The 25580-nt window shown below is 38.2% G+C and overlaps 1 protein-coding gene and 1 pseudogene across 4 annotated transcripts in view; both read left to right on the top strand.

Annotated features, from left to right (window-relative positions):
- Positions 1–7967: 7967 nt before the first annotated feature.
- On the top strand, positions 7968–19599 carry LOC128315390 (40S ribosomal protein SA-like; annotated as a pseudogene).
- A 2482-nt stretch (positions 19600–22081) lies between these two features.
- The window catches only part of NMD3 (NMD3 ribosome export adaptor), a 50763-nt gene continuing 47264 nt past the window's right edge, over positions 22082–25580 (top strand). For 2 of the 4 annotated variants that reach the window (XM_053221249.1, XM_053221250.1), the window contains exons 1-3: positions 22090–22245; positions 22821–22876; positions 23812–23946. In XM_053221249.1, coding sequence (XP_053077224.1) covers positions 22833–22876; positions 23812–23946 — 179 coding nt within the window. In that variant the 5' untranslated portion in view covers positions 22090–22245; positions 22821–22832. Of the gene's footprint in view, positions 22246–22820; positions 22877–23811; positions 23947–25580 lie in introns of all 4 variants that reach the window. The other 2 variants (XM_027061494.2, XM_027061495.2) reach the window with 2 other exon arrangements.

Genomic DNA, 25580 nt, shown 5'->3' with positions numbered 1-25580 from the left:
AATTTGGCTATCTTTGGTGGAAATGAGGGTAATTTTAGAGAGAAAAAGTAAGTTTCAGTAGCATACTTTTATGGATATTAGATTCTAGTTCTGATTAATCGTCTTTGAGGGCCTGTTGTTTGCCTACAAACTGGACTGGATCCTAAATTCTTCTGGTTTCCTCAAATATCAGGCTGTGACTCTCCAATTATTTCCAGTTTTCTTGCATCCTTTTGATTTGGAATCATTGAGAACTAAAACTGCCCCTTTTTTCTGAAGTCCTAAAAACTAAAGCTAGACAACTCGATATAGATTTCGGAAAAATTGCTACAATAGCTCATGTGTAGACTGTTCACGCCTATTGCCATGGGGGCCACTCAGAAAGATCACCAGGGACATCCAAACTGCAAAATACGAAATCTTTCAGATTGCCACTGCCTGCCCCCACTTTATCTGAAGATGCTTTGACCCTAACATCTAGTCTTGACTGGCTCCTACCTAGACTCAGAAACTGGTTTATAATCTGCTCCAATCATTAACCTTTTGTTTTTCTTTTGTTTCCATAAGAATGCCTCTTATTAATTACCTGATTGCTTGTGCAATATAGGCCTGGCCTTGGGAGCCCAGTTGCAAGGTCACCTCCTGAAACGAGACACAAATGTTTAACTGAACTGACATATTCTCAAGACGGAGACTGGTTCAGTGAGATATGGAGCAGTCTATCAAATTACATTCTGAGTTTTGAAACTTTTTTAAAGTTTCAAAGATAGAACTGAAGGGAGACAAAATATACCAACCCCAAATATGCCTGTATGGCATAGTGATTATTTTAAGCAGGTTATTTTTAAGAAGCTGCAGACACAAGAGAAGTTCTGAAAGCCCAGTAGAAGTTACCTTCTTGTAAGAGACATTTACATTTATAAGGAAAATCGCCATTTGTAATGGTGTCTCCCTCTATGTACCAGGAAGAGAAGGATATCTACATCTAGAAACTCTTATTAGTGCTGAAGGCATGGACTTACATCTGCATTAGAACCTCACTCTTGTTTACTGTGGTTTTCCTGGTAACCTCTCATAACTGAATCTCCGCTCCTAGCATCTCCTTTTGCCTTTAGCTGAAGACGATATTTAAGGTGATGCCTTTGGCCACTTGGGGGAGTTACTCAGTTTTCTTGGGTTTGTCTCATGTATATAGGAGGTATACATGTTAGTAATTTTTTTTCTTCTGTTAACCTATCTTATATCAATTTAATTATTAGACCAGCCAAAGAACCTAAAGGGTAGAAGGAAAAATTTTCTGCCCCTACAACCTATTTGTCTATCTAGATAGATGGATGTATAGATTTAAACTCAGAGAATATGTATGTTTTTGCGAACCATTCCTTCCCACTATATTTAACCCTAATACTCCAGTCTGTATGAACTGTTAGAAGATAATGGAGGCATATTTATAATTTTTTTAAAGTTTATTTGAACAAAAATTGATTAGAATCCAGCAGTACCTCATCAGATGTGGTTAAGGGTAATCCACTGACAGAAGCAGGGGAAGATTTTTATAGAGAAAGTGTGGAAACAAAGAAATTATTTGATTGGCTAAAACTTATGTTTGCCTTATTTGGAAAAACCTAGCTGGCTGGGTGTGATTGGTTGTCCTTTGGTTTTGATTTCTTAATGTTGAAGTATTTACAGTCTTAGGTTTTAGTTTGCTTATGTGGAATGCTAAGGTTTCAAAACCACCCTAGTCTAATGGCCTCCTTGTTTACTTATTATAACATTACTAAGAACAGGTATATCTGTTACATAACCACAGTGCAGTTATCAATTTTAGCATACTTAATATTGATATAATTATATTTCCTAATCCACCATCCATAATCCAATTTTGTCAATTGACCCAATAATGCTTTTTATAGTAATTTTTTCCTCTTCAGCACAGGATTCAATGTAGGTTCAGGTACTGTATTTAGTTGTCACATCTTTTTTAGTCTTTCTCATTTTTTTAAGATTTTACTTTTAAGTAATCTCTACATCCAATGTGGGGCTCAAACACACAATACTAAGATTAAGAGTTGCATGCTCCACTGACTGAGCCAGCCAGGAGCCCCTTAGTTTCCTTTAATATGGAAGAAGTCCTTGGCTTTTCATCGTCTTTTATGACACTAGCAGTTTTGAAAACAAAAATAGCCCCCTGAAAACACAGTACAATATTCCTTATTTTGGGTTGGTCTAACATTTCCCGAAAATTAGTTTCAGATTATGCATCTTGCCTAGAATAGTACATTAGTAATGTTATGTCCTCAGGACACCACACCTGGAGGCACTTAATGTATGTGCCATCTGTCTCTCATTTGTTGTATTAATTTTGGTCTGGTCAAGGGGTTGTCTGGGCTTTTTACATTATGTTAGCTGGGGTTTTTCTCTTGTTACTAATAAGCAATCTGTGAGAAAAATTATGTTCAGTAGTACAACTCTGGTGATTATTAGATTCTACTCTTGTTAGTTATCTTTGAAGGTTTTTTATCTACCTATAAACTGGATTGTATCCTGAAATCTTCTCATTTCCTCAAGTATCTGGCTACAACTCTCCAAACTAACATTTCCGGTTTTCTTCACTTCAAGGCTGTCCTTTCTCCCTGAAAATTGAAGTTGGGTGACTTGATATAAACTTCAGAGAAATCACTGCAACAGATCATGTATAAACAACCTTTATGCCTGTTGCTGTATGGCCACTCAGAACACGTGATGGCATCAAACTGAAAAAGATGCTATGGGCCCAACATCTAGAAATCATTGGCTGCCCTCAGGACTCAAATTGGGCTTTTTATAGGCTGCTTCAATCATTAACCTTTGTTTTCCTTTTGTTTCCATAGAAATGCTTCTTATTGACTACCTCCTTGCTTGAACCTTATAGGCATAGTTTTGGGATCTCGATGTGTTACTTCTGTAGGGTTCAGAACATGTCACCCTAAAATGTGCCATGTTGGCATATTGATTATTTTGAATTAAAGGTAGTTGAGAAAGAGTCAGTGCAAGGATGTTCTGACCTTCCTTTGCCCCCTCTAAGTAGAATATAACTTTCCTATGTGAAAGTACCCTCCTTATAGCAGAAGGGTAGATAGTTTCCTTATCACCAAAATAGGAGATAGGGCCAAGAAGGCTATATAAATGAACCTTGTTACTTCTTCACCATTTCACCTCAAGCCCAAACCTTGTCTTGTCAGTTCTTCACAAGTTTATTGTTTCTTTGTCTAAAATTTATAAAAGCTTCTTGCTTTGGTTCCTTGCTATAAGTCTCATATTTTTGTGAGGCTCCCATATGTACCTACATAATTAAATTTGTTTTTCTCTTGTTAATCTTTTTATTTCTGGGGGATCTCATCCAAAAACCTAGAAGTGTAGGGGAGAAATTGTTTTTTTCTCCTCTTTACCATCTCCTGAAGTGAGACACAACTTGTGAACTGAACTGAGTTATATTCTTAGGACTAAGACACTGGTTCATTGAGGTGGAGGAATCCTACCAACTCAGCTTCTGGACTGTGAAACTTCTGGAGGGAGTTTCAAAGGTAGGAGTGAAGGGTAGTAGAATATGCCACACTAAAATATTCCTCTTTGGCATAAGGATTATTTGGGGCTGATTATTATTATTATTTTTAAGGGTAGACACAGGAGTAGCTCTAAAAATAAAGTTGAATTTACCCTTTGGTGAGAGAATCTCTATTGATAAGGAGGTCTTTGTACCAGGAAGAAAAGAATGACTCTAAATCACAAGAAACTCTCATCAATGAAGAAGGTGATTTCTTAAATCTGCATAACAACCTTACCTTGTTTACTGTGTTTTTCTTGGTAAGCTTCCATAACTGACCTCCCAAATTCCCAACATTTTTCTTTTGTCTTCACCTGAAGATGATGTTTAAGGTCATGACTTGGGCCATTTCAGGGAGTTTTACTCATTTTTCCTGGGTATCTCCCACATATATATGAGGTGTACATGTTAATATACTTCTTTTTTCTGTGTTAAATCTGTTTTTTATTATGGGGGGATTTTAACCACAGAACCCAGAAAGGTAAAGGGAAAATGTTTCCCTCTCTACAATGGAAAGACACCGTAAGACCCTGTAGATAGTCTCCTCTAGATTTAGCATTTATTTATTAAAAATTTTTTTTTAACATTTATTTATTTTTGAGAGACAGAACATGAGCAGGGGGGTGGGGTGGGGGGAGGAGCAGATTGAGAAAGAGGGAGACAGGAGACGCAGAATCGAAGCAGGTTCTAGGCTCTGAGCTGTCAGCATAGAACCCAACACGGGGCTCAAACCCAGGAATGGTGAGATCATGACCTGAGCTGAAGTCAGATGCTTAACCGACTAAGCCACCCAGGCACCCCTACATTTAGCATTTATTGGTGATTTTTACCTGAGCCAATCTTTACTGTTTTGGCTGAAAAATGAAGATTTTTCCCATTCAATCACTCTTCATATTTACAAGTCAGCACTTTCTTATACCTGCAGTGCACGAAATTGTGCTTCTCTTTCCACCTTCATTGCCATTTACTATCTTTTATCTAACCTTGTAGGTTAGAAAGTATATCACAATTTTTTTGTTTCTAGATTATTAATGAGGCTTACTAATTTTTAACTTTGTTATTAAATTATCTATTCATACTATGTCTACTTTTATTAAGAGCTTTGTGTTTTATATATCTGCATGAAGTATTTATATATTTTGGTGCTGTTAATACATTCTCATATTGGTAACAGTTATTTTTCTAGTTTTTTATTTGCATTTCAATTGTGTGTATAATTTTACCTTACATTTAAATATTTTTGTATTGAGTCAAATGTATCCATTTTTCCTTTGTGATTTTTCCCATTGGTATAACAATTAGAAAGTCTATTTTATAGAGTACATAATAAATTAAATAATCAGTATTTTAGTGTTGATTATATACATACTGCCTATACTGAAAGGGACTTTTTTTGTCTGTGTGGAAAAGAAAAGCTCTGGAATTGGGATAATTAGTTCCAAAGACAATTTCATAACAGTAACAGCTATTAATACAGGAACTGTTAGTGAAAAAGATTATGTGTGTGTTTATAAGATCTCTTTTAACACCAAGACCATTTACAACTTTGTCCATAGGGTCTGGTATAGTTAAAAGGTAAGCAAAAGGTTAGTTGCTGTTATTTATTTTTACAAAAGTCCAAAACAGAAGTCCAAATGGGGTAAAGATGCCCTCTAGTGGAAGTTTAGGTCCTCTTTATAATCAAATTGCAAACATAAAAAATCTGTCCATCATTTTATAAAGTGTATGCAATTGAAATGTGGAGTTTTTGCTTTCTTTCTAAACAATGGAATCAATAACAGAATTAAAAATTAATTCTCATATATAAGAAATGATATTCCCATTCGTATCTTCTTCCTGGATGGATTTTATTTATTTTAATTACTCCTAGAGTACATAATCCTGTACATAGGAAAAACCAGATTGTCATGGTCAACAGTCTATTTTCTCTTTTGAAGAAAGAATTGGTCACTCTTTATTGACAAGTATATCTACTCTTTCTCATAAGGTTATACAAATAAATATTGACTTGTTCAGTAATCTGAGTGTGCTATCAGAATTTGCTTTAATTTCATGAAAGAAATTGTTTTAATATTTTGAAAGTAAATAGTTTGCAAAGTTATAAGTGCTAATGATAAATATCAGAAAAAGAAGATGTTGACAGAATTGTTATTATGTGACTTTCAGTGTTGATGTGTTTGAGAAAGAGATAAAAGGGTATAGGAATTGAGTGTGTAGAGTTAATTTTGTGGTCTTTAAAAAAATAATTCTGGGCCAATTGGATATCCATCTGGACCAAAAAAAAAAAAAAAATCTTAGCTTTCCCCTCACTATAGAGAAAAATTGATCCCAAGTGGATTGCAGATCTAAATGTGAAATGTATGGGGCACCTGGGTGGCTCAGTCGGTTAAGTGTCTGACTTTGGCTAAGGTCATGATCTCAGGGTTCATGGGTTCAAACCTAGCATCAGGACAGTCAGTCCTGGAGCCTGCTTCAGATTTTGTGCCTCCCTTTATCTCTGCCCCTCCCCTGTTTGTGCTCTGTCTCTCTCTCAAAAAAAATAAACATTAAAACAAATTTAAATGTGAAAGGTAAAATAGTAAAGCTTCTAGAAGAAAACATTGGCATCTTCAGAATAGCAAATATTTCTTAAACTGCATAGAAACAGCACTAACCACAAGGGAAAATGTTGGTAATTGTACTGAATGAAAATTAAGAACTTCTTTAAGTAAAAACAAAAACAAAAACAAAAAACTACTAAGGGAGTGAAAAGGTAAATCACACAATGGGCAAAGACATTTGCAATACATGTATTCAATGAAGGACTCATCAAGAATATGTAAATAATTCTTATAAATCAATAAGAAAAAGAACATAGTAGAAAAATGGATAGCTTAATAGGTATTTTACCAAAAAATTCTAGTGACTAATAAACTTATGAAAATGTGTTCAACTTCCTTAGTCATCAGGGAAAGTAAACTTAAATCACAGTGTGATAGCACTATAACCAAAAGTGTGCTGGTAAAGGTTGGACAATAGGCTTTCCAGGGGGGAAAAAAAGTATGGTGTGTATATCATAAATTGACAAATAATAAAAAAAAATACAATATAATATATACTTCTCATTCTAAATTCCATATAGCCAATTGATTTTATAGAATGCTCTTGTTGATTTTTGCTGAAGTCTATCCATATCTGTAATTCAACCATTTGATAACTTTTTAGCTATTCACAACATATCAACTACAAATATGACACTTTTGAGTTTAACCTGCATTATTCACATTTCCGCATCACTTTCTTAAGTCTGTATAAATCAATAGTACAATAAATCAAGTCCTTATAAGTAGCATTTCTCAGTTCCTATGGTGTAAACACTCCATTGTAGTCAATTTCATATTACCCACAGGCTATTGCTGAAGAAATACATGACAGTGCACCATTATAATGTATTCCCGCCATACAAATACAATTGATATAAATAACCTTAATGGCATTAAAGATAGTCAAATGTAATACAATGGGAGGTAATGAAATTTGAATACTTATTACCTTGGTTTTGATATAACTTACTTAAGTTTATATTATTTAATTTTTAATAATGGTTGTGTTTAACAACTAGCTTTCAAAATTATTGAAAATTTAACCATTGGGGCCTGTGACCTGGTAGGAGCCAACTCTAGCATACTCTTCAACCTACCAGAAGAAAAAGACAGCCAGTACCAAATGAGGCCCTATGACCTGACGATTTAATTCCCAGTATATCCCTGATAAATGCACACATATATTCATCAAAGACATGTACAAGAATGTTCGCAGCAGCACTATTCATAATAGCAACCCCAAAGTCCATCAATAGTAGAAAAGATAAATAAATCACAGTGTATTCAGTGGAATAAACCAATTATTACATGTACCAATATGGATGAATCTCATAAATGTGATGATGTTGAGTGAAAGAAACCAGATCCAAGATATATATACTGCAGTTTACATTTATGTAAAGTTTAAAAATAGGCAAAATTAATCTATAGTATAAATAGGAGAGTGAAACCTCTTGGGGTTAGGGCTCAAAGGGGACAACTAGGGTCCTGGTTATGTTGTTTTCTTAACCTAATCTTTTTTTTTTTTTTTAAAGTAATCTCTACCCCAAAGGGCTTGAACTCACAACCCCAAGATCAAAAGGCACATGCTCTATCAACTGAGCCAGCCAGGTACTCCATGTTCTTTTTCTTATCTGGCATTGTTTACACAGATGTGTCTAGTTTGTGAACATTCATCAAACTGTACAACTTAAGATCTGTGTGCTTTTCTTTGGTTGTTGCATTTCAATAAAGAGTTTACTTTAAAATTTTTTTAACTTACTCTCTCGATTAACACGTACACACAGACACAGACACACACACACACACACAAAACAAAAAAACTGACCTGATATTTTCAAGGTTAAAGTAAATTGGTTAATATAATTTATCTGAAGAAGTAGGGGAGTAGAAACCAGAAGGCTAAGTAATGGAGTCCCATTGTCTAACCATGAAATCGTGTGAAAGGAATTTTATTCCTTTTGTGACTCTATCCTTTCTACTACAAAACAGTAGTATTGGTGAGTTACACAAACTGGAAAATGATTGAAAGAAAAAGCCTATTAAATATCTGTATTAACCTTAAAAACAGCTAAATGCTTTATGAAGCTAAATTATGTCAGAGTGCTATATCCTAGTGCTTTCCCTAAAAATATGGCTTTAATAATAAGAGTGAAGTAGCCATTTTAAAAGTTTTCAAAGACATTATAACCTTGTTAATTTCTTTCCTTTGGCCTGGATCCACAGAGGGAAAACAGCTGCGAACCAATAAAATAAAATGGGAAGGAGTGCTTCTTAGTAAAAGATATGGGTAAATGGTTAAATGAATATTGGAAATGGACTGAGGGTTCCATCAGCTGTAAACACAGGAGAAGGCAAGAAGCAGCTTTCTGCTGAGTAGACATTAATTTAACAGGATATGTTGCAGATAAAAATATTTTCCAGAGGTTATTAATTCCTGTAAGTCTACACCTACATTTTCAAATTAGTATCAAATTACTTTTGAAGGTTTTCTCCTCCCATATGTAGCATATCAAAATACTACATAAAAAAAGACATTAGATTCTGTTGCTACACAAAGACCCTTCTAGAAGTTTTACCACTACAGCACATTTCACATTTCATAAATTTTTATGCCTGTTTTGACCTAGACTTTCCTTTCTGTGTGAGTTACTTAGCAGAACTTAGTTTAAGAATATGTGATATGTCTAAAAGAGTATTCATTTAGATAGATGTGATGGAAAGAGATCATTTCTTGAAGATTCCTGTTGAGCCTTACATTTTGGTCAAGGATGAGAACCATTACCAAGCACCAGTTTGGCAATAATTCTATACTTTTCTTCTGAAGAGAGTCTTTAATCAATAATCCAAGATCTTGGAAGTTTTTTAGACATTTGGTTCTGCACACACACAAAGTTAATAAATGTGAGTAATAGGCTCAGATCAACTAAACAACCAGATACAGACACCACTTGGGCAAGTCAAACATGGTGTGCATATTTAAAGGTGCAGCATGAAGTCAGAGCTGGTAGAGTATGCAGTAGAGAGATCAGTTCTCTTTGCCTGTTAACAGACAGAAGTGCTTCCCCTTGAAGATCCCTCAAAAAGGCCACACCAGCAAATACCCAGTATCTGGTAAATCTGAGCAAATGAAGCTCACATCATACCTTTCAAAGCTCCGCTGCTCACTTCAGACCTAGTCGTACACATATGGTGCTAAAGCAGTCCAGGACATGGTCTTGTGTGGGTACATGCTGGAGAAAACTATACCGTGGCTAGGTGTACCTCATCTATCTCAGAGTCCTATGACCCATGTAAGGCTTGCAGGTGTAGAGTATGTAGTACTCATACTCCTAAATAAACTTTTCATTCATTACTCTAACCTCTCTAAGCTAAAACATCTTGAGCCAGATATAATCCTGAATTCTGTGCTGTGGAGCAGAGCAAGAATCCGTTACCCTGATGGTCCTTGGGCCAGATATATTCCTGATTTCCATGCTGTGGAGCAGAGCAAGAATCCATTACCCATGCTAATGCACCCTTGGACCAGCTTTAGGTCCTATTCTACAAGTCCAGGCTTACTTAGGTTGACAAGGAATGATAAGACTGAAGAAGGAAAAAAAGACTGCAAAGTATCTGCCCCAACCATAGACTGTCTAATTATGTAGTCACTAGCCATTATAAGACAACTTTTCTACTCATTATTTTCTATGTGGTTTTGCTTTATTTTGTTCATTTGTCTTTGCCTTCCAAACCTATGCATTGAGATATGGAGAATTATATCTAACCATGCTTTCATCAGGTGAAACGCCCATTTGCTTTAGACATGTCCTTCCTTTGAACTCAATTTTAAAATGATAGGATGCAAAGTTGCAGTGTCTCAATGCAATCCCAGAAATTTGGGTTCATCATTGGATTCATCTGTAATATTTTAATTAGGGAAGAATTGCTAGATGTTACACATCTCTGCCTAAACTTTAGTGTACCTTAACTACTTTTTCATGCCGAAACTCTTACTCATCCTGGATCAGTCTGCTAAGGCAGAGAATTGATTGGCATCAGGAGTCAGGTTCAAACCCTGGCTTTACCACCTTCTAGCTTTGTAATCTTTGTTAGGTCCCATAGACCTTGAGCTTTGCTTTCCTTCTCAGTAAGGTGTGATTAAATCTACCTCATGGATTTGTAGTGACAGTTAAGCTAATGTTTGTAAACTTGGCTAGAACTTGACTCATAATCCATGCTCAGTAAATATAAACTAGTCTAAATCTGACAGTTTGGTCTTTTGGTATATGTAGCATGTATCAAAATTCTTTATTGTCCACAATTTTTACTGCCAGGGCTGGGTTTTATTGAAAACCTTTAAATTTCAGCAATAAATTATTTGCTAGGATTTAGAGGATGAATTGTGTTCTGAACAGAAACAAAAATGTTTGCAGCCAAAAGCATTTCCTTGTTATGTGAAACTAAGGCTCGTGAGTGTATGCCAAGCAACTCACAAATAAATACATATCATATTCTGGGCCACCACTTACTTTCTTGGAAGATTTTTGAGAAAATCAATGAGTGTATCCAAGAGTTTATTGAACTCAAGTAAATTTTCACTGAGCCATTTGCTTGCTCACTTTGTTAGGTGGATTAAAGGTTATGGGAGAGGGGCAGGGTTGACAGTGCAGCTAATGGACTAGGAAACAGTGAGCCTGCACAATAATGCAGGCAAGGAAAATCATTCCACATAGGGATTAAAATTTTAATTGGTTTCTCAAGGCACTTGCAGACTCTTCAGGAGCTAATTCTGAATTTTAAAGGAATGCGAGAGGAGTGCAGTCATGACCATTTAGGACTTTCTATTTTACATTTATAAATATTAATTGAACACATTACCACTGTCTAAAAATGGCCTAATAAATATTTACCAAGAACAGCTGGCTATTAGATTTCTTAACTTCCTGCTTCCAACTGTGTTAATTTTGGCAATGAATGTGCAAATTACTTAGCTTGTTTAGGGATTCTGAACTTGGAAGGGACAGAGGTGGCAAAGTAGGAGAAGTTACATGAAAATCAGCAAGAAAGGCACAGGACAGTGGCAGGCAAAGGCTCAACTCTCCCTCCATCTCTAATTACTGCCCAGTCTCCATTTGCTCATGTGATCTAGGTTCACCTGATTTCAGGTACCAGCCCTGAACTTTGGAGCTAATTGATGCAAAGGAGCAGGGACTTCAGGAAGCCCTATAGGTGCCACCTAGTTCCCAGGAGAGCAGAGGCAGCAGTGGTAGCAGCAATAGTGTGTCCGTGGTACAGGCTGCGAGAGTGATGTTTGTGTGGGCTTGACTGGGTAAGTTGGCTCCAATGTGTGATTTTGGGTGGTGTTCCTGGCTGCATGGCCCATGTCTGGTTCTCCACCTTCCTTTGTATTCTGAGGCCTACCATGAGCATGTTCACAAATTCCTTTCTGTTAAATAAGCCAGAATCAGTTTCTTTTGCTTGTAACTAAGCATATTATGTGGTGGAGCAATTAACTCAATTTTTAAAAAGCCAATAGTAGGCTGTCAAAAATTTCTACAGATTGGATTTGGTGTGGCCAATTTGAGACCTCCCTGATAAATTATAAGCTTCTTTATAAATGAAGTGGGAGAATAGAAAATATGAACAGAATCCAGTTTCTTCATTTTTTTTCTTTTCTCATTGTCAAAGTAGTACATTATCTCAATTTTTTAAGTGGTGTTTTTAACAGAGAAACAATTACATAATAATTCTTTAACAGATTGTCATAGGTTCAGAGAAAAGGCAAGAGTTGAAGTGGAATGACTGATGCACAGAGCATAACTAGTTTGCCAGAACTCTTGGCACTGTGGTGTTCATGACCAGCTGTCTGGAAAATGCATATTTCCTAATAATACCTGGAAAAATGGTGTGGCCTGGTGGGAAAGACAAAGGAGACTTTCCCTTTCTTTTAACACTCATGCCAATCATGCCAATAGACAACAAATATTGTCTATTTTAAGCAAAACATTGTGCTAGCAATCTGGAGAAACTCAAAGAAGTGAGGTATCTGAATGCCCTTGAAGGAAACATATTCGTTCACTCATCTTTCAAATATTTATTACACTCGATTGTATTAGACACAATGTATACAAAGGTATACTAGGTACAGCCCTTGTCCTCTGAGGCTTATGGTAAATAAGTACCATCATACCCATGACTAGATGCCTGTGTGGCCTCGTGATATACAGGAGCCTATTAGATATATTTATTTACTTAGCAGGTTATTTATTTATTTTTGGTTAACATTTTAGACATGTACAACCAATTACCATAGCCGATGATTTTTTTTTAAATTGATATTCATTGCAATATCTCAAGTTTGCAGATTTAAGCAGTATATAATCAGCAAGTTATAAATAAACTCAGATTATACATCTGTGTTCCCAAAGGTGACATGAATAAGTACATTAACTAAAAGCATGCATCTAAAATTATGACTAAACTCTTTTTAAAATGCAGAAATATAAAATTACACTTTTTTAAATAAAGAGATTATCTTTATACTTCAAAATCAAATTTGGCTTATATCGGAGATGGATGACAGCTATAGGATTGTGCTCTTCAAAGCCAATTACCTAATTTTTTTTTTTTTTTTTTTTTTTTTTGTTACATGAACAATAGCGATGATAGTAAAGGAAATTACCCCCTGCCTCTTAATTGCCAATCTGGCATTTAAGAAAGTTCTGCAAAAAGGTAGTGCAACTGAAAGGCTTCAAATTCCAAGTTAAAATCTGGTAGGCTCAGATTAAAATAGGGTATGTTGCAGGGGCACCTGGGTGGCTCAGTCGCTTAAGCGTCCGACTTCAGCTCAGGTCATGATCTCACAGCTCATGATTCGAGCCCCGCGTCAGGTTCTGTGCTGACAGTTCAGAGTCTGGAGCCTGCTTCAGATTCTGTGTCTCCCTCTCTCTGCCCCTTCCCCACTCATGCTTTGTCTCTCTCTGTCTCTCAAAAATGAATAAACGTTAAAAAAAAATTAAATAAATAAAATAGGGTAGGGTATGTTGCAGATGAAAAAAGAAAGATACCATTGGTTTATTTTTAATGGAATCAAAAGTTGTTGACATTTCTTGGAACTTGGAACTACTAAATTTCATTTCTCTAAGTATTTCTATTAGTTTTTCTTAGTGGTGCAAATTATCACAAATAGCTTACAGAGTTATTCTCTACAAGGCACTTCTGTTTGCTGCTGTTCAGGAAGAAAAAACTGTTCTGCATTAACTTCACAATATATGTGTTTTTGCTATAAAATTTTATCATGGCAGATATCTAACAATTTTTTTCACTAAATCAAAACAGTATAATATTTTTGTTCTATCAGCATTGCATTTAAAAAATGTTAATGTTACACACAAAGAACCATTATCTTATTTGGCTATTAGATACTGAGTTGGAAAAGCCTACAGTTCTTTTGTGTTTCCCCTTTACTCTCACACTACTGACACACTCATAACACTTCTGATACTTCTGGTCACCAAATGTGTGAAGGTTTTCTGACACCAAGTAATTCTCCAGGACACCTGCTGGGTGTACTACAATTTAACTTTTCTGACACCGAGAGACAGAGTCAGAAGATAGTGTCAGATCCCACAGGTTAAAGCCTCAGTCCCACAACACTGTTCTCACCCCACTTCAGATGTCAATCTCAAGTAATGGGTCCCCAGGTTACCCACAATTTCTGTCTGACGTGGCTGCAAATCAATGGTCTCATGACCCACTTCTTAGATTCACAGAGCTGAGCAGCACATAGAACTCAGGGAAATACTCATGTTACCAGTTTCTTAAAGGATATGATCAAGGATACAGATAAACATCCATATGAAAAGATACATAGGGCAAGGTCTGCCAGGGTCCTGAGGACAGAAGCTTCTGTCCCCATGAAATTGGGGTGCATCACCCTCCTACTACATGGATGTGTTCATCCACTTGGAAGCTCTCTGAAACCCTTCCAGCTGGGATTTTATAGAGGCTTCCCTCACATTGGCAGATAAATTATTAACTCCATTTCCAGCCCTTTTCCCCTCTGGAGGAAAGAGGTGGTGAGACTAAAGGTTTCAATCTGCTGCTTCTTTTTTTTTTTTTTTAATTTTTTTTAACATTTATTCATTTTTTTGATAGAGAGAGACAGAGCGTGAGTGGGGAGGGGCAGAGAGGGAGGGAGACACAGAATTCAAAGCAGGCTCCAGGCTCTGAACTGACAGCATGGAGCCTGACGTGGGGCTTGAAGAACTCACAGATGGTGAGATCATGACCTCAGCTGAAGTCGGACACCTAACCAACTGAGCCATTCAGGGGCCCCAAGACTTCAAGCGTCTAATAATGACTTAGTCTTTCTGATAACCAGCCCCCATCCAGGAACCAAAGAGGATCCCATCCCAAATCATCTCAATACAATAAGCAATACTCCAGTGCTCATATCACTTAAGAATTTATAAGAGTTTTAGGAGCCCTGTGTCAGGGACTGGGGATGAAAACCAAATACATGTGTCTTATTATGAATCACAATATCACAGATATAATTTAAATTTCTTACTAAGAGAGAAAGCATATGAACAGAATGCAGAATTTCTTAAAGTTTAAAGGTTGAAGAACTCCAAAGGGCAAAATCTAATCAAGTGGTTTAGCAACTTTGAAAGAGGTTAAAGGCACTTAAGCATCTTAAGATCCAAGTCAAAATCTGGGCTTCCTCTTTCTAGGCATCGTCCCTTTGCTAAGTAACAACCTCCTTGAGCTTCCGTTCCTTCATGTGTCAGGTGGGGATCACTAACCACTTCTTAGGATTGTTGTGAAAATTAAATAATGAGTGTAAGGGGTCTGGCTTGTCGCAAGTAATTTAACAAATATTTGTTTTGTATCTTTCTCTTCTCGAAAAGCTTAAGATCTAGTTGAGACTACAAGCTGTAAACCCAGGAAGGGATAAAGAAAAATCCAAGAGTTAAACCACAACTCACACGCACTGAGGTGGCTGGAGAAGATGATCTTTAATGTCCCTTCCGGCTCTAAGCATCTATTACTCTATGACAGCTGTATGAGAAGTGTCATGGGGCAGTGCATGATGAATCGGCAATTGGGAAGTGCAGACAGTAAGTGCTGTGAGGTCGAAGAAGGGAGCATCTGCCCTGGGCTGGAATGGTTTTGGAAGACCATTAAAAAATTCTGAGTTGTCTCAGCTACAACAAAAGCCCAACTCAATTAGGAGAGCGACTGGCAAGAGTCTGATTATAATACAAATTCAAGCCCAGCTGAGGAGAATAATAAGAAACATAAAATACTGTAGAGAAAGAAGAAAGGAAAATGCAGTGTCAGCAATTTGGTTTCTGAAACACGCAAAGAATATTAAGTAGCTATCATGCTTTTCATCCTTACAATAGTCTTTTAAGGTGGACAAAGTATTCAGCCCTGCTGAGAATCTCCCATGAGTGAGGGATTTGTTAGAAACGTGTTCGGTTCCAAATAATAGAAAACCTGCCCAACGTTGGCTTAAAAATAAAATGGTGGGTTTTTTTCCCCTAAATAGAAAGAACTTTAAAGGTGGACAGCCCAAAGTTGGTGCCACCTCGAAATAACAGTCAAGACACAGTTTCTCTCTAGCTCTCAGCCTCACCATCCTTAGCATGATGGCATATGCCCTTACTGCTTGTTGCCTTATGGTAGATGGCATCACATTTGCATTCCAGACCCGAAGCAGAGAGAAGGGCAAAGGAGCAAAGAGTGAGGGCAAATGGCATATCCATTGAGTCTGTGCCTTTTTATTAAGGAAGCTAGTTTTCCTGGAAGATTGCCCAATAGACTTCCCCTTCTAACCTGCTAACCAAACTGTATCTCATGGTTGCTGCCAGTGGTAAGGACACTGGGGAGAAGGGGTTAGTCAGCCAACAATGTAGACAAAAGTGTTGAAGACTTGTGAAAAAAATTACTACAGGAGATAAAAGCAGGCAGTTGTTTTCCTTAAACAGAAAGCTTTACCTGATTTTTTATTTTATTTTTTATTTTTAATGTTTATTTATTTTTGAGAGAGAGAGACAGACAGAGTGCGAGTGGGGGAGGGACAGAAAGAGAGGGAGACAGAAATTGGAAGCAGGCTTCAGGCTCTGAGCTGTCAGCACAGAGCCTAAGTCAAGGCTCAAACTCACGAACCCCATAAACCATTTAAAAACTGTAATAATTGTAGATTCATGTGCAGGTGTAAGAAACAATGCAGAGAGATCTCCTGAACCCTTTAACCTTCCAAAACTATAAGTACAATATCACAGTCAGGATATTGACTTGGAGATGTTCAAAATACAGAATATTTCCATCACTGCAAGTATCTTTCATGTTGTCCTTGTATAGCTACACCTACTTCCTTCCCTCCTGCCCTTCCGTTCATTCTTATTTTCTGGCAACCACTCATCTGTTCTCCAGCTCTCTAATTTTGTCATTTTGAGAATGTTACATAAATAGAAACATATGGTATATAACCTTTTGGAATTGGCTTTTTCACTCAGCATAATTCTCTGGAGAATCTGGAGGGTCACACTGAGTCACCCAGGTTGTTATTTGCACAACTGTTTCTTCTTATTGCTGAGTAGTATTTCAGGGTGTGGATGCAACACAGTGTATTCACTCATTTACTTGTTGAAAGATACCTGGGTTGTTTTGGCCATTGCAACAACAACAACAAAAAGCTGCTATATACATTTGTGTGCAGGTTTTTATGGGAACATAAAATTTAATTTCATCAGGATAACTGCCTAGTAGTACAATTGCTAGGTTGTATGGTAGTTGCATTTTTGGATTTTAAGAAATTGCTAAGTTGTTTTGTAGAGTGGCTATACTATTTTGCATTCCTACCATCAGTATGTGAGTAATGCCTTGTTGGCATATGGTATTATCACTATTTTTTTTTTTATTTTAGCCATTCTGATAGATGGATAGTAATATCTCACCGTGGTTGTAATTTGCATACCCCTAATGATGTTAGACATCTTCATATCTGCTTGTTTGACTACTGATTGTCTTCTTCAGTGAACTGTCTCTTCATGTTTTTTGCCCATTTTCTAATTGGATTTTTTTTTTTTACTTATATGTTTTGAGGGTTCTTTTAAAATTTTATTTATTATTTTAAAAGTTTATTTACTGGGGTACCTGGGTGGCTCAGTCGGGTTGGGTGTCCGACTTCAGCTCAGGTCATGATCTCACAGTCCATGAGTTCAAGCCCCACATAGGGCTCTGTGCTGATAGCTCAGAGCCTGGAGTCTGCTTTGGATTCTGTGTCTCCCTCTCTCTCTGCCCCTCCCCTGCTCATGCTCGGTCTCTCTCTCAAAAATAAATAAAAACATTAAAAGTTTATTTACTTATTATTATTTTTTTTTAGTAATCTCTGCATCCAACATGGGGCTCGAACCCACGACCCTAAAATCAAGAATTGCACACTATTCTGACTGAGCCAGCCAGATGCCCCAGGAGTTCTTTTTATGTTCAAGATACTGGTCTTTAGGTGGATATGGTTTGAACATATTTTCTCCCACTCTGTAGTTTATCTTTTTGTCCTCTTAACAGGGTCTGTCACAGAGCAAGTTTTCAATTTTGATGATGTTCAACTTACCAATTTTTTCTTTTATATATCATGATTTTGTTGTCGAATATAAGAATTCTTTGCCTAGTCCTAGATCCGAAAGATTTTTTTTCTGAAATTAAAAAAAAACTTTCATAGTTTCATCTTGGGTCAGGTCATGATCTCACGGTTTGTGGGATCAAGCCCTGCATTATGCTCTGCACTGACACTGTGGAGCCTGCTTGGAATTCTCTCTCTCCCTCTCTCTTTGCCCCTCCCCTGCTCATGCTCATTCATTCTCTCTCTCAAAATAAATAAATAAACATTAAAAAAATAAAACATTCAATCTATCTCCAACAAAGTTATATTATAATCTAAACCACAAGAGATAAAAATCAATATTTATGTTTACATTAATTGGTTGAGAGAGAGATTTTATGGATTCTGATCTAAAAAATTTTTTTTAAATGAATTTGTGCATAACGAATCTAGAAAATGCACCTGTAACTTCTTAGGAGGTCATACTCTTCCAGCCCTTTTAGGAATTCCATTTTAAGGCCAAGGCCAAACACACAGAATTTAAGTTTATCAAATTACACCAAAACTAAGATTTGAAAAAGGATAGATATCCTGAGCATAAGGACTATGGGATTAGAAAACCCATTTTTCCCAGATGAGATTTGAGGATTAAATAAAGAAGTGCAAAACGAGTTTCTTTCTGGTGTAATTTGCCCCTATTATCTCACTCTGAGACCAAGCTCATCCTAGGCTTGTAGCAGACAGATTTGACACGAAGTACTTACTTCTGACATCTGGAGATCTTATTATTGAGGGGCAAGAAGTGTGAGGAGAGATGTAGGTACTTTCTGCCACATAAGTATTTCATTTATGAAAAGCCTGTGGCCTTTCCATGCTAACAAGAGAGGGGTCCATATGGAGGTGTTGTTCTAGGCTCCCATGTAACTTTAAGGAAAACTTGCACAATGTCCGGAGCCCTTGACGTCCTGCAAAGGGAGGAGGATGTCCTCTAATTCCTTGCAGCAGAACTCGCTTAGATGACACTAACATTGACTTCCAAACAGAACAGTACATCTACCGAAAAGAAAGTGATGGTGCATTACAAATCTAGAGAGATCTATGAGAAGCTTCTGCCGGCAGCTTGTTCCATTGTTGCCATCAAAACCCCGGCTAATGTAAGCATCATATTCTAAGAACACTGGCCACTGGGCTGTGCTCAACTCGACGGCTGCCACTGGAGCCCCTCCTACTGTGGGCCACTTCACTCCTGGAACCTTCACTAGCCAGGTCCAGGCTGCCTTCCAGGAACCGTGTCTTCTGCTGGTCACTGATTCAGGGCTGACCACCAGCCCCTCACAGAGGTGTTTTATGTTAACCCGACTACCGTTGCTCTGTGTAACCCAGACTCTCCACAGCGCTGTGTGGACACTGCCATCCCACACAACAGCAAGGGAGCTCACTCAGTGGGTCCGAGGCGGTGGATGCTGGCCTGGGAGGTTCTGCACACGCTCCCATGCACCATCTCCCATGAACACCCGTGGGAGGCCACACCTGACCTCTCCTTCCACAGAGATCCTGAAGAGACTGAGAAGGAAGAGCAGGCTGATGCTGAAAAGGCTGTGACCAAGGAGGGATTTCCAGGTGAATGGACTGCCCCGGGTCCCGAATTTACTGCTACTCAACCTGAGGTCTCAGGTGGTCTGAGACATGCGGGGTCCTCAGTGCCGGTCCAGCAGTTCCCTACTGAAGACTGGGGCTCTCAGCCACTGCTCAGGACTGGGCTGCAGCTCCCACTGCTCGGGCCCCTGAATGGGTGGGAACAACCCCTGAGGGATCCTAAGTTGCTCCGTCCACAGACTCTTAAACAGAAATGGAAATAAGGTTGATGGAAAATAAAGTTTCTTAAAAGAAAAAAAGAGGGGCGCCTGGGTGGCTCAGTCGGTTAAGCGGCCGACTTCGGCTCAGGTCATGATCTCGCGGTCTGTGAGTTCGAGCCCCGCGTCGGGCTCTGTGCTGACAGCTCAGAGCCTGGAGCCTGTTTCAGATTCTGTGTCTCTCTCTCTCTGACCCTCCCCTGTTCATGCTCTGTCTCTCTCTGTCTCAAAAATAAATAAAACGTTAAAAAGAAAAAAAAGAGCCTGTGAATAATAGATGACCTGATCCTCAGAAAGGCAGGCAGCCCAGTGTGGTGGTGAGGACATGGGTACAGTTTAATTAACCATAGTTCGGGTCCCGGTTCTGCCACTTACATGCTATAGAACTCTCAGCCAATTACATAATTTTTTGGATTATCACCCTTATCTGCTCCACAAGAACAGGGACCAGTCGTGTTGTTCACTGTTGTATATGCAGTGCCTGACAAACCTGGCACTGTGGCATTTGGTGCCAAATCAAATAGGGTATTAAGGAAGTATATGGAGAAAGAAAAGACCAGTCCCTGACATTCAGAAGCTGGCCTGTGTACTCACAGGTAACCCACATTGTTCTCCTGTTAGACATAAACAATTTCACAGTGTACCAACCTCTGACAAGGTTACTTTGACACCACACTAAAATGAGACAAAGCAAAGCCACTGCATAATTTTGTATAACCATAGATAAATACAAGGTCACTGTGCCACCCAGGAAAATACCAAATACCCCCTCTACTGGCCAAGATGAGTAACTGCTACTTCTTTACTAATTTCGGCTTTCTTTCTGCCTCTCTTTCTATACAGAAGATTTGTTGAGATATCCATTTATAGAATTACCCCTGCTTTCTGACAGCATCCAATCTAGAGAAGACCTGCTTTCTTAGACCTTCTCTGAGGTTACCCAATGAAAGCCCAAATTCTATGATAGGTTTTTTTCTAACACCCTCCTCCTGATACATTCCATGATTCCTCATGGTATGTTTGCATTCACTTCAGTGAAGAATAGACACAATGTGTTTAACTACAGTTGTGTTCCTAGTGGTATTTGGCTTCAGGGAAATGACAATAGGAATGGAAAAAATGGGGAGTTACGTTGTTTCTTCAGAGTTGTTGTGCATAACAAATGGATAAATAATTTACCAACACATATTTAGGGTCTGTTTTGCACCAGGCACTGTGCTAGGTGCAGGGAATCTGGAGAAGAATGAGACCAGATTGCTCTCCAGCAGTTGAATCTGTGGAACGTGCAGAATAGAAAATTTATGATCCAATTTAGTGTTGTTCACACTATTATAGAGCCATACACCTTCTATAAAGATGTTGTAGGACCACACACTAAGGAGGAACGTCTTTTTTAGACTTATAACCTACAGAAGTGTAAGATAATAAATTTGTGTTGTTTTAAGGCATAAAATTTGTGATAATTTATTGCAGCAGCAATAGGAAACTAATATAGTATACTTGAGCTTAATATTTAAGGTGGATTGTCCCAGGCATAAGCCAAGGTAGACTAGTTCCTGGTAGATCTGCCAGTTGGCCTGTATGGCTGCATGCTTGGGAATGTGACAGGGTATGTCTGGATTAGATCCTGAAGGGTCTTCTTTCTACGCAGAGAAATTGGAAATTACCAGAAGGTTATCAGAGACCACTGGAGGATTAAAAGCAGGAGAGCGTGACAAAATCAGATTTGCATTTTAGAAGGATAGGTTGGAGTCTGGGAGTAAGGAGAAGGAATGGGAAAATACTTAAGTATCCTAGGCAAGAAATGAGAGGGTTTCTTTGATCACCTTCTATTAGATGACCTTGCTTAGTCCTTGAAATTGGGGTGAGAAGACAGAAAAAAATGTGCTCTTCAAATATTTGAGATTCTGTCATGAAAACTGGTTAGCCATGGTCTGTGCAGTTCTAAGATCAAGGTATAAAGTCATAAGGAGATATGAAGTGCGCTATCAGGAAGCACATTCTAATAATTAGTGGACTAAAACTATCAGATTTCTTCACAAATAATTGTGTCTTACGTTTCTTTCTTACATCTATTCAACAGGTCTGCATTTGAGTATTCAGGATGTAGCAGGCATTAGGCATATGATGATGAACAAAGAGACACTGTCCTCGATGTAGTTTAATTTGTGTGTTGTGGTACAGTTTACATACAACTTTTATATAATCATTTATATAATCATGAAGCACACAAGCTCCCAATTAGGATATCTGAAAAGTGATTTATATACAAGGGCGAGGTTAGCGTGGAGTGAACTTTGGCCAGGGAAAATCGGGAAAGATGATAACCCAATAGAGGAGTTGTACAGTCTATGTAAGTACCACCCACTATTGCAGGAGAGAGGCCGAGCCTTCTCTCCCCGCTCCTTCCCGCTTGCCCCGCCTCTGGGCCCGGTCCCCACCGCACGGCTCGCCTGTGCCCTCCCCTTCCTCCGCCCCCACCCGCCCCTTTAACTCCTCGTTCTCGGTCCACCGGATTTCGAGCTCTTGTCTCGCGAGACTTTCGTCGTGCTGGCGTTGGTTGTGTGGCAGCCTGGAGGTGTCACCTGGAGGTGACAGGGGCTGTTTCGTCGCAGATTTCCCGCAAAACTGGGTCTGTCCCAGAGGCGTTAAGTAGGTTCTGGGCGGAGACCCGGCTTAGCGGTCGCGCGGGGTCCCTGAGGAGAGAGTGGGGCGGATTCCCCGATTTCCGGCCGGCCTCAGGCCGCGTGCGTGCCGCGTGTGCGCTGCCCGCCGGGAGCCCGCGTGAGGTTCCACCCGCCGTGTGCGGGGTCCGGGTGGGTGGGCCGCGGCGCCGTGACACCGCCGGCGGTTTCTGCGGCGCGGGGCTGAGGCCCGGTAGCTGCAGGCTTGAGGGTGAGGGTGGGGGTGGCGGCCCCGGCCGTCTGAGCGCCCTTCTCCTCCCGCGGGAGTTGGCGCTGTGGTGATGCTTGCGGTCAGTAGCCGAGTTTAATGGCTCAGGGAAACTCTGGAATTCTGGAATTTCTTTGGTTCTGATATTAAAGGAAGTGACTTTTTACGAAGTAGATGGAATTGGTTATTTGCTGCTTTACGAGGCTTGTCTGACTTATTCAGAGAAAGAGAAGGAAAGAGAAGGAAGATTTGCATAGAGGTGAATAGGCAAGTGATTCACACGATTAAATCCCACGATTTAAATCCCACGATTCATCCTCTCTCTTGAAATCAAGGGATACAGAAACATGGAGTATATGACGGAATCCGCCGACCGCACCCCTGGACACATGTGAGTCATATTCCTTTTTCCCCTTTCTCCTTACATTTAAAGATGCTAAAGTGAGTCTTTGAAACTCACTACCTGTGAGGGAAGCTTTTCGTTTGTTTGTTTTTTGAGATGGAATTCTTTGTCTTAAGTGGGGAAAGTGGAAAGCTTTATTTCTTGAGAAAATTGAATTCAGTTTTAGTTGGAAAGTTTGTCGTAGTAAAATACTTGCTTTGAGAGTATTAAAATAAAATTAAAATAGTTGCTTTAAGAGTATTAAAATATTCACTATACGTTCTTCTGGATGTCCATGTGATAGCCATTAGCCACATGTGGCTATTTAAATTTAAAGAAACTAAGATGAAAAATTAAATACGAAGTTCTTCAGTCATACTAGGCATGTTTCAGGTCCTCAGGAGCCACATGTGTCTGGTGACTACTATATTTGGATATTATGGATTATAGAACATTTCTTTGGGACAACATCAATGATTCCTAAACATTTTCTGTCCCCAGTACACCTGGAGTTAAGACCCCCGTCCATTTTACCGAATCACTAGACATGAGTCTCTTTCCATCCTTTGAAAAATTTTCTGCTCTGGGTAAATGTTTACATTTTGGTAGTCCTATACTGGCACCTTTAAAAAAAAATGCCTTTGGACCATAAAGCTGTCTGATGATTACTATTAGAAATAATTTACACTCTCTAGACCTTCTGAACATCACCATAGTTTGAGGATTTTTGAAATTCTAGCCATCCTTGTTTTTTTGGTGCAGTATTCCAAGGTGATGCTTTATAGCATCTTTGAAGATTGTTCTGCAAGTTTTTTTTTTCTTTTTTTAATGTAGAGATAATATGGCCTAACTTGGAAGGCTTTTGTTTGATAGCCTTTATCAAGGCATCAAATGCATTTATGAAACCTAACATGAAAAATTTATGCTGTATTTATTTATTTAAGCTTGTGCTGCGAGTGTGGTGTCCCAATCAGTCCAAATCCTGCCAATATTTGTGTGGCCTGTTTGCGAAGTAAAGTAGACATCAGCCAAGGCATTCCGAAGCAGGTCTGTGTGTCTTTCTGCAAGCAATGTCAAAGGTATGGTGTAGTACTTATTTTGTCCTACTTGTAGCTGAGATTTGTAGATAGGAGAGCCACTGGCATATGCTGAGATGACAGCGACATACATAGAATAAAGTGCATGTATTTGACGTTCAATTTTTACTTATGTTGGTGTTGCCAAAGATTTTAGGATTTGCAATTTTGTAATGTACTTTTCTGGTTTGCCCTGCTAATCTGGTAAAGTTAGTGGAAAGGTGCTTGGCTGTTTTTTTAAATTTTTTTCCTTGTAAGAGATTAATAGGTTTGCTGTATACAGTGAACAGATACGAGTTGATATTCATAAGGGTAAGTGAAAGAGATTACTAAGGACATACTGTTGTTATTATCATGAGGGTTTTTTTTTTTTCGTTTTAGTTACCAGATGTTATGTATGACAAAAACCCTCCTAAGTTTTAATGTTTTAAGTATTTGAGCAAAGTGTTTTAAAAATTCTATTAAAATTCCCATGTAACTAAACGAGTGTAGTAAGCTATCAAGTAACATAAAACTGCCCAGTGACACTGCCGATATAAAACTAATTGCTTCTGATTTCCCAAATGGGTTAGGATAGCAGTGGTTCTTCACTGTTTTAGGGATGGGGGAGGTGGCTCATGAATCCCTTTGGGAATTTGAAAACTGTCTTTCCAGAAAAATACTTAAAATTTACATATGTACAAAAACATGAAACTTTTCTGTACTGTTTTAGGGAGTTTATAGTTTGCAAGTTTGGCAAGTATGAGGCTTGATCATTTACAGATACTTGCTATTGAAAGCATGGTGGAGTGGAAAAAGCCTGAGACAAAGAATCAGGAGACCTAGTTTGTCTTGGATTTCTCACAAATGAGCTTTTTGAAACTCTGCCAATTAACCTCTTTAAACCTTAATTTTGTCATCAGAATGAAAGGCTTTATTAATTGATATATGAAGCCCTTTGACTCCAGAAGCATGCTTATTACAAATGGACCTGTATAAGGTTTTTGAATGAACCTTTAAAGGTGAAAATCAGAATATGCACTTAAGTATGGCAAAAACAAGCATTCACATAACATATTTAGAAGTATTATGTATTTAACAAATACTTATTCAGTGTTTACTATGTGCTTGGCACTCTCCTAAGTCCTGAGCAGACTGGGCTAAAAATCTTAAAGCATGTGCACAAAGGATTTAAGGTTTAATTTAATTAGGTTTTATGTAAGATTTAATAATGAGTTTTACAATTTAACATTTGGGAATGGACTTGAAATACATGAAAAGTCTGAACTACTGTTGATACATAGTATGAGGTGCTAATTTATCTTTTTTTGTGTGTGAGAAATTAGCAGTTCTCAAGCATCTTAGATGCTTATTACAAACCATTCTGATACCATTTTAAGATGATTTCTTACCTGTTTTTCAGAGTGTAGCTTCAGAGAACTTTTAGGCATTTTTCAGTCCTCACTGGAATTCTTTGCTGGTGCTTGAAGTATTAAGACCTCTTTAATAGATTGAGATTGGCTTTCTCAAATATACTTAGGATTTCACATTTTAAACTGAAGCTACTGATCTAATTGAAAGTTTTCTGGAACTGTTAAATATACTTGGGTTAAGTGCTTCATATCAACCTCGGGTATTATTATACCTTACTAATAATC

The sequence above is a fragment of the Acinonyx jubatus genome, chromosome C2 (assembly GCF_027475565.1).
Source record: "Acinonyx jubatus isolate Ajub_Pintada_27869175 chromosome C2, VMU_Ajub_asm_v1.0, whole genome shotgun sequence".
Lineage (NCBI taxonomy): Eukaryota > Metazoa > Chordata > Mammalia > Carnivora > Felidae > Acinonyx > Acinonyx jubatus.
The sequence above is the reverse complement of the archived record's forward strand: the minus strand, read 5'-3'. Positions and strand labels throughout refer to the sequence as shown.